The 13010-nt window shown below is 32.8% G+C and overlaps 3 protein-coding genes across 9 annotated transcripts in view; 1 reads left to right on the forward strand and 2 right to left on the reverse strand.

Annotated features, from left to right (window-relative positions):
• The window catches only part of LOC141531758 (uncharacterized), a 9675-nt gene extending 2333 nt beyond the window's left edge, over positions 1-7342 (forward strand). For 3 of the 7 annotated variants that reach the window (XM_074249745.1, XM_074249743.1, XM_074249747.1), the window contains 5 exons: positions 462-730; positions 1042-1463; positions 2476-3505; positions 3624-5227; positions 6257-7342. In XM_074249745.1, the coding sequence (XP_074105846.1) occupies positions 1461-1463; positions 2476-3505; positions 3624-5227; positions 6257-7090 (3471 nt within the window). In that variant the 5' untranslated portion in view covers positions 462-730; positions 1042-1460 and the 3' untranslated portion in view covers positions 7091-7342. The remainder of the gene's footprint in view (positions 1-461; positions 731-1041; positions 1464-2475; positions 3506-3623; positions 5228-6256) is intronic. The other 4 variants (XM_074249749.1, XM_074249750.1, XM_074249746.1 and 1 more) reach the window with 4 other exon arrangements.
• A 104-nt stretch (positions 7343-7446) lies between these two features.
• Positions 7447-9554, reverse strand: LOC141531763 (uncharacterized). Its single transcript, XM_074249760.1, has 4 exons — positions 9483-9554; positions 8803-9402; positions 8361-8732; positions 7447-8076 (listed from the first exon to the last, which is right to left on the reverse strand). The coding sequence occupies exons 1-4, from the start codon at positions 9552-9554 to the stop codon at positions 7495-7497; spliced, it is 1626 nt and encodes a 541-aa protein (XP_074105861.1). The 3' UTR covers positions 7447-7494.
• Positions 9555-10764: 1210 nt separating this feature from the next.
• Positions 10765-12826, reverse strand: Mrpl50 (mitochondrial ribosomal protein L50). Its single transcript, XM_074249784.1, has 4 exons — positions 12603-12826; positions 12231-12346; positions 11156-11358; positions 10765-11089 (listed from the first exon to the last, which is right to left on the reverse strand). The coding sequence occupies exons 1-4, from the start codon at positions 12675-12677 to the stop codon at positions 10854-10856; spliced, it is 630 nt and encodes a 209-aa protein (XP_074105885.1). The 5' UTR covers positions 12678-12826; the 3' UTR covers positions 10765-10853.
• Between the last annotated feature and the right edge of the window lie 184 nt (positions 12827-13010).

Genomic DNA, 13010 nt, shown 5'->3' on the forward strand with positions numbered 1-13010 from the left:
TCACGGCCGTTAGTTTGTAATCTCATCTTATATGATATACACACTATGCTGAGATCATTCAAATATATAATGACCGTCGTCAAAGCATTCTTTGTTATGGCATCAAAGTCATGAGATTTTTTGTATCGATGTTATATCTATATATATATATATATATAATGTTTTGGTATTACGTACTAAATACAACTACCTTAATGCGTTGATAAAATAAATCTTGGAATAAAAACAAAAAACATTTTAGTATAATTTACAAACATTTGTATATTTATTTATTTAAAGATTTGATATCTGAACAAGAGAAGTTAAAAAAAAAAAATAAAATAAACGCATAAATATATTAAAGATTGCTATTTTAAAACTTCCTAAAGAGCTTTAAGAATTGTTGGAAATTATTTTTATTTTTATTATATTATGTACGAGAAATATATACCCGACTTGATAGCCTAATAATTTATTCACAGCCCCGGTGCTACAGTTTCTTTGTATGTATTAATGTCGGCATTGTATTGGCTATGAGTGTGTGTAGAGCAAACTTTGGAAGAAGAAATGGACAAAGAGAATCAAGTGTACGGTATAGTTCAGCAAATCGCGTATATTTATTATTAATAAGGGTAGTGTATTTCAACGGGACCCCTTTGGCATTGTGACCATGTAGATACCTGTTTTTTTCTATTGACTGATAGAAAAACTATGATATTGTAAAGTCATTGACATTCTTCTTATAAAATTGGTATTTTTTTTTTTTAATCATTTTTCATTTTTTTACTGATGGAAGGATTTTTTAAATTTATTAAATTTTAATAAATATTTTTTTACATTAAAAAATATTTATTGGGGAGGAAAGCACATTTATTAATAGTTAACAAATATTTTTTAATATTTAATAAATAATTTATTAACTCCTAATAAATATTCATTAAATCCCATGATGTTAAAAAAAAAATTTATTAACATTTAATAAAGCTTATTAAAAATAATCAAATCCTTCTATCAGTGTATTTTATAAAAACTTTTTTTAAAATATTTGAAAATTTGTTTCAGGTAAAATGCCAGTCCTTAAAAAATCTTGTGTGAAAATTAAAAAGTTTTGAATCTTGTTGGAAGTTCCTGGAACATTTTAAAATATTAGTTTGATAAACTTACACGAAAATTACCATAACTTTTTTTCAACGCACAAGTTTTATAAAAATTTACTTTTTTTAAATGACCTGTCATTTAAATAAATTCTATGACGCTGACATTGAAAGACATTAGAAATTTTTTTTTATTATTTTTTAGCAGTGAAGTTATGAATATAATTTAATAATAAAATTCTACGTGAAAATTTTAAAAAATTCTTGGTGAAAATTTTTAGAAGCATTTTTTTTTATTGTTATTGATTTGTTGCAAAAATTTATAAAAAATTCACATTAAATTCGATAAATTTCTAAACGAAAAAATGATACTTGTAAAAAAATAAAATGGTAATTATTTAAAATTGTGATAATCAACTTTTTTTAATTATTCATTTTTTTATGTATTTTTCAAAAAAAAAAAAAAAAAAAAAAAATCTCAATAAAATCAAATAAAAATTTCGTTAAAAAAAACGAAAATTAAAATCGTTGACCCCTCTGGTAAATATTTACCACAACGATTGTTAATATATTTTTATTTTTGATTGTCACTGCTTAAAATTATTTGATTTTTTAGAATTTTAAAAAATTATTAATGTAAATTTTTTTTTTGCAAAATATAAAATTTATAAATAATTTTGCTACTCCAAAAAAAATTTTACTGTATAATTTTTTACAATTCCTAAATTAAAATTTTTCAAAAAATTACATGGCTGCTCATTTTATCCAAATTTTTATGACATTAAAACTAATAGATACTTGAAAATTTTTTGATTTGTCTTAAAATATAAACTACGTCTATAAAATAACTTTTATATTTCAATAAAATTATTTCAAATTTCAATAAAATTAAATAAAAATTTCATTAACAAAAATGAAAGCTAAAATTATTGACCCTATTTGTAAATATTTACCAAATAATTTTATAAGAAATTTATTTCTTTGTCAAAAAATTTCTTATCAATTAAGAATCATGGTGAATCCCAATAATTAGGGAAATACCAATTTTTTTAATGACTAGTTTATATATATATATATATATATATTAAATCTATTATTCAAACTTAACAATATTCTTCTAAAAAGCTAAACATAGAAATACATTTTATCTGATATCTAATAGCCTTAGCTTTAATATAAACTATATCAACGTTCGATATACTCACTGCAAGCTATATATAATATACCTTCCAGGTAGATGTATTTTCCGAAATGGTTTACCAAGTGTAGAGCCAGACGATTATCTATAGCCTCAGTTCCCTGAAACTGACAAAAAACTTTTATTTTACTTGAAACAGCCTATAACAATAATCATAAATCCATATCAATTAAACAAAAGCACTTACCAGAGTTTAAATTTCAGATTTGTTACGTCTATGGAACAATGATCGATTCAAGTCATGCCCAGGGATCCAGTGGACTAGCAACGGCATTAAAAGACCGTCCAGCTTGTGTAATGCCCGTCCAGCCAAACAGATCGTTGCCGGTGCTGCCGGCTCCGCACTCACCGTACCGAGCAATTGTCTTGCGAAGAACTTCTTCGGTCAGCGATTCGAGAGCGAGTCTGCAGCAGATGTTGCAAAATGTCCAAGGTACTTTTACAAATTCTGTTGCAAACTCAACAGGGTCATTATCATCATCATCTTCATCATCTTCATCATCTTCAGCATCAACGACCTCATCTTCATCACCTTCATCATCACCATCACCATCTCCACTGCTATCATCTTCATTTACGCCATCATCTTCAGCAACTATTTACGCAACACCCCAAAAAGTTCGGTGTACTCTTGATCTCGAGAAGATCGGTATGCCTAATTTAAAGAAAAGTAACGAATTAGCTCGTAAACCTGTCATCAATATCATACAAGAATCCCGTTCTCAAGAAAAGAGTAATCAAAATATTTCAAGGCGTTTAGGAAACAAAAGAAAATCCGAAGACAGAATTGAAAATATCAACACCAATACTGGATACGCATCATCACCAATCTGCGCTAAGGATACTATTAACAATTACAATTTCATTGACATATCCAAGAGTCCAGATAGATACGATTCTATTGTCGCGGATTCATCAGGAAATGTCGACCCTCTGTCTACACAAATTTATTTCACAGACTTAGATGCGCAGAAGCGAGAGTCGGGCCCGATTAAGAAGCGCCGGAAGAAAAAGGAAAAAAAGCCCGAGGAGGAAGAAACCAAAATAACTGGACAGAAAGTCGTTCCGCCTTTGAGGCTGAAGAAAATTCAAAGTTTGCAAGCAAATGTTTCAGAGTATAAGCCCAACAATGACGAAGAACGTGTTAACCAAATTATCGAGGGAGAGCGTCAAGAGTGTATGCCTAAATTTCGATATTATCAGCCAAAGCCCCCGGAAGTTCCGATAGTACCAGGTTTGTGTTTTATAAATAATGAATATTTTTTTTTTTTTATTTGATTGCTGGATAATATCGTCACGCGTAGCGACAAATCATGCGTATACTGAGAAATAAATATTTTTATTGATTTTAGACACTAGGCCAACCAGCAAGGAACACGCCATCAACTACCGTATTGTCACTGGACAAACTCCACCCTACGACGAGCGTATTGACTCATCCATAACGCCGAGCAAAGACTTACAGGGGTTGCTTTTTCGTAAAAATATCCACAATTTTAAGACAGATAAGCAGAAGGTTAATTCTCCTTCTAAATTTGATAAGGCAGCTTTTGACTCGTGCGTTAAGCAGATTAAAAAGCTGACGAATTTGCTGGAAATGTTACCTGAAGTTTCGCCAGAAGCTGCTAAAGATAATTCTTTTGGTAATAATGTTGATAATACTGTTCAAATTATGAATACTGTAAAAACAAATGATTTGCCGAATCTCAATGCTTCACCGCCGTCCTCGACGACTTTCACAGATGTGCTGCCTTCTCTGAACAATTCTCCTTCGCCAGAACCGCCGAAATTATCGCCTAAGACACCGGTTGACTTTCAAGTAACGGAAGAAAGAAATAGCCCGCCGTTGTTGCCCAGAGCGACGTCAAGTAACGGAGAAAATTACGATCAAGATTGGGAAGGCAGTGGGTATCATAAAAAAATTAATAGTAATTATAATGATAATGAAAGTGAGTTTAATTCCTCGGTTAATTCTTCTATTATCACCACTACTACTGGAAGTATTGTTACTGAGCAGATAGACATTGATGATAAGCCAGAGTATTTAGATTTATCGACGAGTCTCGCTAAGAGTGAGGCATTCGTTGATGCGGTGAGTAATAAAATTTCTAAAGAGTTGAGTAGAATAGAAGTGGACTGTGATACTGAGCAAGTATTGAAAATAGATCTAAGGCATTCTTCGAGTCCGGAGAACATGGTCATCGACACGACGAGCTTGTCCAAGTACGAGAAGGAAAGCGACGCTGAATATTCACCGGAAAATAGACTAAGGATAGACGAGTCTGAGGAACTGCTCGAGGTTCAGCACAAGGAACCTGTCAGTGGCACGGCAATTAAAGTTGTTGATAATTTAACTTCTGCTGCAGTTGCTGCGAGAAATGCCGTTGCAGCAGCTAAGATAACTTCTTCTTGTGATAGTTTTAATAACCAAACAAGCAAGGGTAAGTCCAAACTCAAGGACAGGCGAGTTGCCGAGTCACCTAAAAGTAATGTTATTATAAACGAACAACAATTTCCGTCGTTTGGTAACTGGGTCGCTAAAATATCTACCAAGCTTCCGAACCATCAGCTGTCACGCCTGATTAATGACAAGAATACTTGTCCTAATTCGGCGATTAGTGCTACCAATGAGGTTCCTTCATTTAGTCATTACTATCACTATCATCCCCAGCTTCAGCAGCACCAGGAGGCCGCTAAGATGTCTGCTAGTCTTGGCTTGAAGCACAAAAATGGATTGGAAGCTAATAGCAAGACTTCAACTACAGAACCTCAGTTGAAAAATCAACTTTGGGAATCCGCGGAACAACCGAGTCAGTCTCAATTGCTCCAGAGTAATTCTACTGGGAATATTTCTACGTCGTTGTTGGAAAATCAGTTACAACAAAAGCCTCAACAAATAGATCCTCAACTTTATCACGCTGCTCAAATGAACAGGCTTCTTGCTCGTAATTACCCGGTAAGTTTTTTTTTTTTTTTTTTTTATAAATAAAGGGAGTATTTGTTATATTTATTGTTGGTAATTTTAAATTGGTGGGAGAATAATACACGCAGATCGATTTGGGGTTGTAATTTTAATTATAATGCTGAAGTTAGCCGTCAGCTGTCAGTTTTAATAATTTTAATAACAAATCAATGACAATAAAAAAATGCTTCTAAAAATTATTATTAATTTTCACATGTGAAATTTTCAATTTAATTTTTTTTATAATAATTGCATTATTATAAAATTTTAAAATAATTTTTAATGTCTGCCAACTTCAGTGTCATGTTTTAATTATGTAATTTGTGGGATAAATAAATTGTGTATAATGACTGTTGATTAGCGCTAATTTAATACCAACAGAAATTAGTTCAATGAAAATTTTCTAGGTTTATTGAGAGATTATTTACATGATACTGAAATTGAAAGACATCTGATGATTTTTGGAAATTTTTTAACTAATAAAATATAATAAGAAAAATTTATTTAAAAAATTTCATCCTTAGAAGCTCTAAAAAATTGTAAGTGCAATTTTTTATAAATAATTTTCTAGACCTAGTTTCTTATTAAAAAAAAATCAAAAAATTGTCAAGTGTCTGCCAATTTCAATGTCAAGTAAAAACTCAATAATTTTCATATAAAGCCACTAATTTATTAAAGATATATATATTTTGATAGTTATTTGGATACCTTTTTATAGAGGACCTCCCGTAGATCATCTACAGTAGCTAAAGAAATAATTATTTGTATAAAAAAATAACTTACTAATAATGTTCAAACGATTATATTGATACCCATCTCGATATTAATCAACTAACAAGCCCCTTAATAAAAAAATAATTTCATTACCTTTTTTTTAGCCTTGTAATTGAGTATAACTCATCAATTAATTTGTAAATTTGCTAAAAATAATCTAAATTGAATTGAAGGATCCTCCTCAATCAACATCAATCTAATGATAATAAATGTATTAACTTAAATAACATTTATTTAATATTCTTTCAGATTAATCCTTATAGAGTGCAACTTCTTCGTCCAACGAGTCAATTAGCAGACCCGCTGTCAACAAATCCAATGGCATATCATTCAAATGGGTCTCCACTGCTGAATCCTCTGTCGATGTCAGCAGGGTCACCACTCTCCTACTGGCACCAACCGATCGGTAAAACGCACCCGGAGTCAAAGCGTGGCTTTAGTGACATTCCACTAAGCTACGACCCGATCTCGCTAGCGAAAAGATCCACTTACTCTCAGTACCATTCTCTTCTACCGACAGTACCAATCAACCTGATGAATCCGTCGTATCAAATCCCGCCGCAGCAACGCCAGCAGCAGCCACAGCAGCACTCTATGCCCTACGACAGACTGTGGGACAAATCAGGGCACTGTTTGCGGCCTCCTGATTCGCCGATGCCGACTTTGAACTACTCGCCTTGGCAGAGTGCTCTTTTTCCTCCAGAAAGTCTCTTGCCAGGAAGAAGCTACTTGAACAGCAATTGGACCGCAGATCCTCGCAATCTTCTGTCGACAATCACCCCGGCGATGCAGAACTTCGCGTCGCCTTATCAGCCAATAACTGTGCCCCGGGTGAGGAACATCAAGGACCGCCCTGAGCAGGTCAGGAATTGTGACACTCCGCACTTGGGCAAAGTTGATTACAGCCCGAATACCGCGAGGACATTTCAGTGCTCCAATTGCGGGTCTCGCGGTCCGGTTTATAAGTGTCTAGGATGTGAAGCGGCTTATTACTGCAATGAAACTTGTCAAGCCCGACACTGGAACTGTCACGTGGCAACTTGTCCTAAAAAAATGCCCAAACTCAAAAAAGTTGTGCCTTAAATATTTCTTAAAATTTAATTCAATAGTTATTGTGCCTTATTATTGCTATATAAATATTTATAATTCGTGTTGAATAAGTTTTATATGTGATTTGCTATTTAATTACTATTATCATTTTTTATTATATTTATAAAAAAATTGATAGATGGTTTTTGCCAGCAATATTTATAATGTACAAATAATTATTATTATTATATAATGATACGCTTAATCGAATGTAAGTTCTTTTATTTTCTGTGACAGTGAAAATTTTTAATTAAAATATCGCTCAATGTATCTATTATTTTTTTTACAAGTATATTTTTACTATTGATTTATTTTACTGATTATTTAATTGTACGAGAGTGAATAAAGAAAATAAGTATTTTTATCAATAAAAAAATTAACACACTTTTTTTTTATTACTATCTGTCTCTAATTTGTCTCAGCATGTAAGCCAATTGCGGGTCAACGTTATCAGCGTTGATAAGTCTTTTTTCCAGCGCTTCAAAGTCGGCTTTTTCTAGCCAGACAGGAGGGTCCAATTCTTTGGGAGAAAGCGGCGATAAAAGTCTCTCGGAAGCTGCGCAAATTCCACACCATCTTCTAAAACTCAGTGGTTCTGTAATTTCACCAAATATTTCTTTTAATTTGTTTATCTTTTCGTCTGTCAAACAACTGCCCATTACTTCCCGCAGAGCTTCTAAAAAATCATTAGGTGAAATACACCGCGTTTCATCTAAACTGTCTTCATAGTATTTATTAAACGTTCGTCCAAAAATAAGTTTTCTTCCCGATGTTATGAAAACATGTTTTTCTAAATAGTCTAGCGGTTTTATGGATGATAAGCTGCCGCTATTTAAAAGTTCAAACCGAGCGCTTTGTCGTGAAAATACTCGCGGGGCACTAGTTGCTAGTGGCTGAAGATAAGGTTGACGAGAAGATGATTTAATACTAAGATTTGTTTTTTCTTTCATTTTCAAAGCTTCTTCTAGCGCTATTTTTCTCTGTAAAATATGACCTTAACTATATTTATATTCTATAAAAAAAAAAATTTATTTAATTAAGGTAAAAGCCCCAATTATTGACACTACACAGTAAAAACAAGATGACACTGGATATCATTCTAGATTATACTGAGAGAAAAAAATTTTAGATAGTAACTAGTATAATCCAGATTATAATGAGTATAATCCAGATTATAATGAGTATAATACAGATTATAATGAATGTATCAATATTTAGAACCCTGTCAATAATTGTGGCTTTTATCTTATTTCTCAATAAAAACCTTTAAAGAAAATTCTTCTTCAACAGTTTCTCGATTTATTTCTCTAGCAAGATGTTTAAGTATTTCTGGACTGATAAAACTACAAAAGACTGGCTGAGTTGATAGAGATGTAGGAATTTTCTCAGCAACATTTTCAACTTCAACATTGCCATGCGGAGTCAATGAACTATTTCTTCTCGAAGTGTCATCTACCTGCGACACCTGAGTTTCAGCAGGCTCCAAAGGGTCTCTAACTTCATTCTGCTGGCCATAGGCGGAACCTCGCCTGCACCTGCGTTTCTTCAGACGTTTTCCACGTCGTCTAATCGGAACTTCATTATCACTATCGCTTCTGTCGTCTTCTTCTTCTTCATTTCTCGATGAATCTTGCAGCTGAAAGCACAATAAAAAATGACTAACATCTCTAATTATCCATATTTCAGGATGAAACCAAGAAAATTACCTCATCACTGGTCTGAATTGGCGGAAGAATTGCCCGAGATTGATGGCGATGTTGAACAGGCGACTTTAAATACTCATTAGCTCGTTTTGGACTCGGCGGAGGTTCAAGAGTCAAAGCGTGCCAACTCAAAGTCTCATCTTGTTCCTGCGAGGCCGTTCTCAGGTCTAATATCAATGTAGTCCGCTCACGGGGATTACAAGGAACAAGATTGTCCGGGTGGTTCTGATGCGCAGTCAGTGGCCCGCTAGCCAGCGTTGGAGTAGGTGTCAACGGTCTTGAATCCGTCTCGGTGTATTTACGAAACAGTTCTTCAGGAACGGCGGTCGATGTGTGGATATTGATGCCGTCATTGACCTCTCCAGAGTCTATAATACCACCAGCTATAAGCGTCGCTCGAATCATTTCCATTTCGGCTGGTAAAAGTAACGCTTTCCCTTCCATAGCCCATGATTCTTTAGCGCGTCTGATAAATTCTTTGGCTTCACAATCCGCTGGGTGATTGCACAACACCGAACACCCATACGGAAAAGGATTAAAAAGTCCAGCGAACGGGCGTATTGTAAATGGCGCGGGCTTGGCTATACTCAGCAACTCCAATTTCTGGGAAATAAAGAAAAAATATACTAAATATAGACACTAACTTACCATAAGCTTTCTTATTGATTTTTATAGCTCAATACTTTAGATTTTGTTCTATAGACTGGAGTTACACGGGCTGCTATAAGTCCAGTGTTACTTGATACTCCCGACATTATTTCCAGTTAAATTATTTATTATTCTTCTTCATTTGAATAGCGAAATTGTTGCATTCATTCCACGGTTCATCAGCTACTGAATTCCTATACTTGGGTAGACAACTGTAGATTGTAGATGCTGAAAAGAAAGCGGGTTGCCACGGTGTGATGGGTCGATTAATCCCTCCAATGTTGGTTTATAAAATCACGGTCAGTACCACCGGGTTACTCTTATGACAACACATCGTACTTGTCAGATTGTAATGTCATCCGCGGCAATTCAGTAAATATAATCCAATAATCTTATCTTGTTACCGGAACTCTTACATTCATTTTACGCAGCTAGTTTTTTGATAAGAATTTATTTATTTAAACGTCACTCGGCAATTATACAGAATAGTGTAAAGTGGTATAAAGAACCGATAAATTTTAAAGTGCCTGTCATTAGAAGTGGTCCAACTTTTTCAGCTTCCAATGATTTATACCAACTTTGCCACTTCTGCGCCTACACGGAAAGAACAAAATAACACTGGATATCATCCTAAATTATACTAAGTAAAAAAAATTTTTTTTTTAGATAGTAGCTAGTATAATCCAGATTATACTCATTATAATCCCGATTATACTCATTATAATCCAGATTATACTAATTATAATCCAGATTATAACGAGTATAATCTAGATTATAATGAGTATAATCCAAATTACAATGAGTATAATCCAGATATTACCCAGTATAATCTGAATTATACTAGCTACTATCTGAAAATTTTTTCACCACAGATATCACCGAGTATAATCCGGGATGATATCCAGTGTCATCTTGTTCTTTCCGTGTATATACAGCTTAATGGAATCATTTAATTTTTTCTATAACTTAAATAATAATCTAGAGCCATATTCTTTTGAAAATATTTATTCTCTCTACAAACTACTAAGTCAGATGCATGAGTGATTCATACTAGTATTTTATCATCTTCAAAGTCTTTACTTGACCTCAGTATGATACCAAGGCCACTATATTAATCAAATGCACCTAAAATGTGAGCTTATTGTCCATAGAAATTCTCAGATCTCTAATCTCGTCAACCTGAGGTAAAATATCGTTGCCAATGTAGTATTGATGATGATTAATCACCGAAGCCCTTTCATATTTAAATAAATTAAAATTCTTTTATAAAATATTTCTTCAACCAATTCATTCATACTGAAAATAATTAAACAGAAATTGGTTATTAATTCACTTTATTACATACTTTTTCATCAACAAATCGAATGTATCATTTAAGTGAGAATAAAAAAATTTTAATAAAATGTTTATGACCAAGGACTGTCAAGTATGAGACTAGGGTACTTCTTTTTATATTTGAGACCAGTGACAAGAGTTGAACTCTTAGGAAATGCTGTTTTTCCGCCAAATTTAGTGTCTGTTTCTGGATTGAACCTGTTGTACTCGTACTGAATGTGAAGATTAGGCGGCAACTCTAAATCTTTAGTTGCTTCTAGCGGCAGAGTTGTGTCTATTGGAGTATGGTAAAAGTTCCTCAAGTCTCCTGCAATATATAAAATATATTATTTATTATATTTGCAATTATAAATTTAACACGCTGTGGTCTTACCGATAGTTCGTATAGAAAACATCACTGAATTAGGAATATGACATTTGAATTCATTAGCACAAGCGCTAAATAACTTGAATCTCAGATTTAGATCTTTAATCTCTGTCGAGTCATTTTCTGGCAGGCCTTCGGCTTTGCAAATTTTGTCCAGCTTCTCTGAGGCATCTGCTGGGGGCTCGTAGGGCTTCAGTGGCCGGAGAAATCTGAAAATTAATTTTTATATAATATAAAATTGATAAATAATTAAAGTTAATAATAATTAATTAAATTAATAATAATTAAAGTCTTTCTTCCCATAAATCAATACTGTGTTTTTTAAATTATTAAATCCAATGATTAAAAATAATAATAAGAGTTTTATTTGAGGACAATCGAAGTAAAGGGACAAGTAAAAGAGAAAATCATTCCAGAGATCGATCTGTTTAGTAGAAAATATTTAGTAGTGCAATAGGCAGTGCTGCCCTCCTCATAATATTAACTATTTCTTAGAAACTACTGTTATTATTACTCCACTATAATTGTCAAATCCAATTCATGTTACGTTGAGCCAAGTTACCATGTGCGATTGGTTACAATCTGTTGCATAAAATAAAAAAAAAATTACTATTTAATGTTTGTGTCTTTAAAAAAATATTGCGTCCAAAATTGATATTGTAATTTAATAAATAGTTGTAAAGTCTCAAGGACTGACAGTGACGACAGGAGTATGAAGAATAAATCATGAGAAATATTTAATGAAATTACACCTTTAAAAAAAAAAATGAAATAAAAAAAAAAATAGTGTACAAGATTGTCAATATTTTTTTGTTCACGCTGGTCTGTCTACGGTTAACACTAACATCCCCGCCTCTGAAATATCAAAGCTTCTGCGTATAAGTGCTAAAAGTCAACGGGGAAGAATTTGGAGGGGGTGGCACTTCAAAATGGCCGAGGTTTTCACAGTCCGAATAAGTTAAAACGTCGGTTCGACTTATCTTAAAGTAAACTCCTGTAAAACCTAAAATTCACGGCCGTAAAATATAAATTGATATTAAATTTATATAAATTAAATTAAATAATTGTAAAATAAATTTACCCTCGTGTTGAAAGTGACTTTTGACTCCACTCCCATTTTCCTTTGATCGTTGATTGTTTTTGTTTTTGCTTGGCCCTGTTAGCTTTACATCTTACGACATCGTGACGTACTGGCGCCTTTAGTCATAATAATCATTATTAAAATTGTATTAGTGACAGTGAACAAATAAAATACATTAATTAAAAATAAATTAATACAAATTTAAATATACATATATATGTATATTGATTTGATAAATTAATTATAAAGTTTCTGTTGAAAAAAAAAAAAAAAAATAAATAAATGGTAGTGGCATGGAATGTCAACAATAAAAATAAATAATTGTTGTTGATAAATAATAATGTGTGTATAAATATGTAAATAATAACAAACCTTTATTAATGAGAGCAATGAATTTTTAGCCGAATGAGGATAAATGAGAGAGCCATGCTTGATGAGAGCCGCCATGTTGAGGATATTTTTTATTTATATGGGTTCATCAGTAGAATCACCAGCAAGTGCAGTGATAGTAGTTCCAGTTAATCAACGAAGTGTTTGAATATTTATAAAATAAAATAACTGTAAGGATAACAATAGATTAATAATAAAAATAATAATTGGTGAGAAGTGTGAGTATCAGAATGAAAATTATCGTCAAGTTTTAAGTAAAGTGTGTTTAAGTTATGATCGTTTAAGGTTTTTGCATTGCGTCGTGTAGCTGGCGCTGTGATAGTATCATTAGTTAGTGGCTGGCCTCCCGTCTGTGTCTGGTATTGCTTGTTGTGCTCAGTGCAGTCCGCC

This window comes from Cotesia typhae, unplaced genomic scaffold, assembly GCF_013202065.1.
Source record: "Cotesia typhae breed Kobodo isofemale line unplaced genomic scaffold, CoteBio_Ctyphae contig_50, whole genome shotgun sequence".
In the NCBI taxonomy this organism is placed as follows: domain Eukaryota; kingdom Metazoa; phylum Arthropoda; class Insecta; order Hymenoptera; family Braconidae; genus Cotesia; species Cotesia typhae.

Coding starts and splice junctions, on each gene's coding strand:
- Mrpl50 (XM_074249784.1), bottom strand. CDS start 12,677: ATGGCGGCTCTCATCAAGCATGGCTCTCTCATTTATCCTCATTCGGCT. Junction 12,347..12,602: donor CATTGCTCTCATTAATAAAG/GTTTGTTATTAT, acceptor TTATGACTAAAG/GCGCCAGTACGTCACGATGT. Junction 11,090..11,155: donor GTTTTCTATACGAACTATCG/GTAAGACCACAG, acceptor TATATATTGCAG/GAGACTTGAGGAACTTTTAC.
- LOC141531763 (XM_074249760.1), bottom strand. CDS start 9,554: ATGTCGGGAGTATCAAGTAACACTGGACTTATAGCAGCCCGTGTAACT. Junction 8,733..8,802: donor CAATTCAGACCAGTGATGAG/GTAATTTTCTTG, acceptor TTGTGCTTTCAG/CTGCAAGATTCATCGAGAAA. Junction 8,077..8,360: donor AAGAAGAATTTTCTTTAAAG/GTTTTTATTGAG, acceptor CATATTTTACAG/AGAAAAATAGCGCTAGAAGA.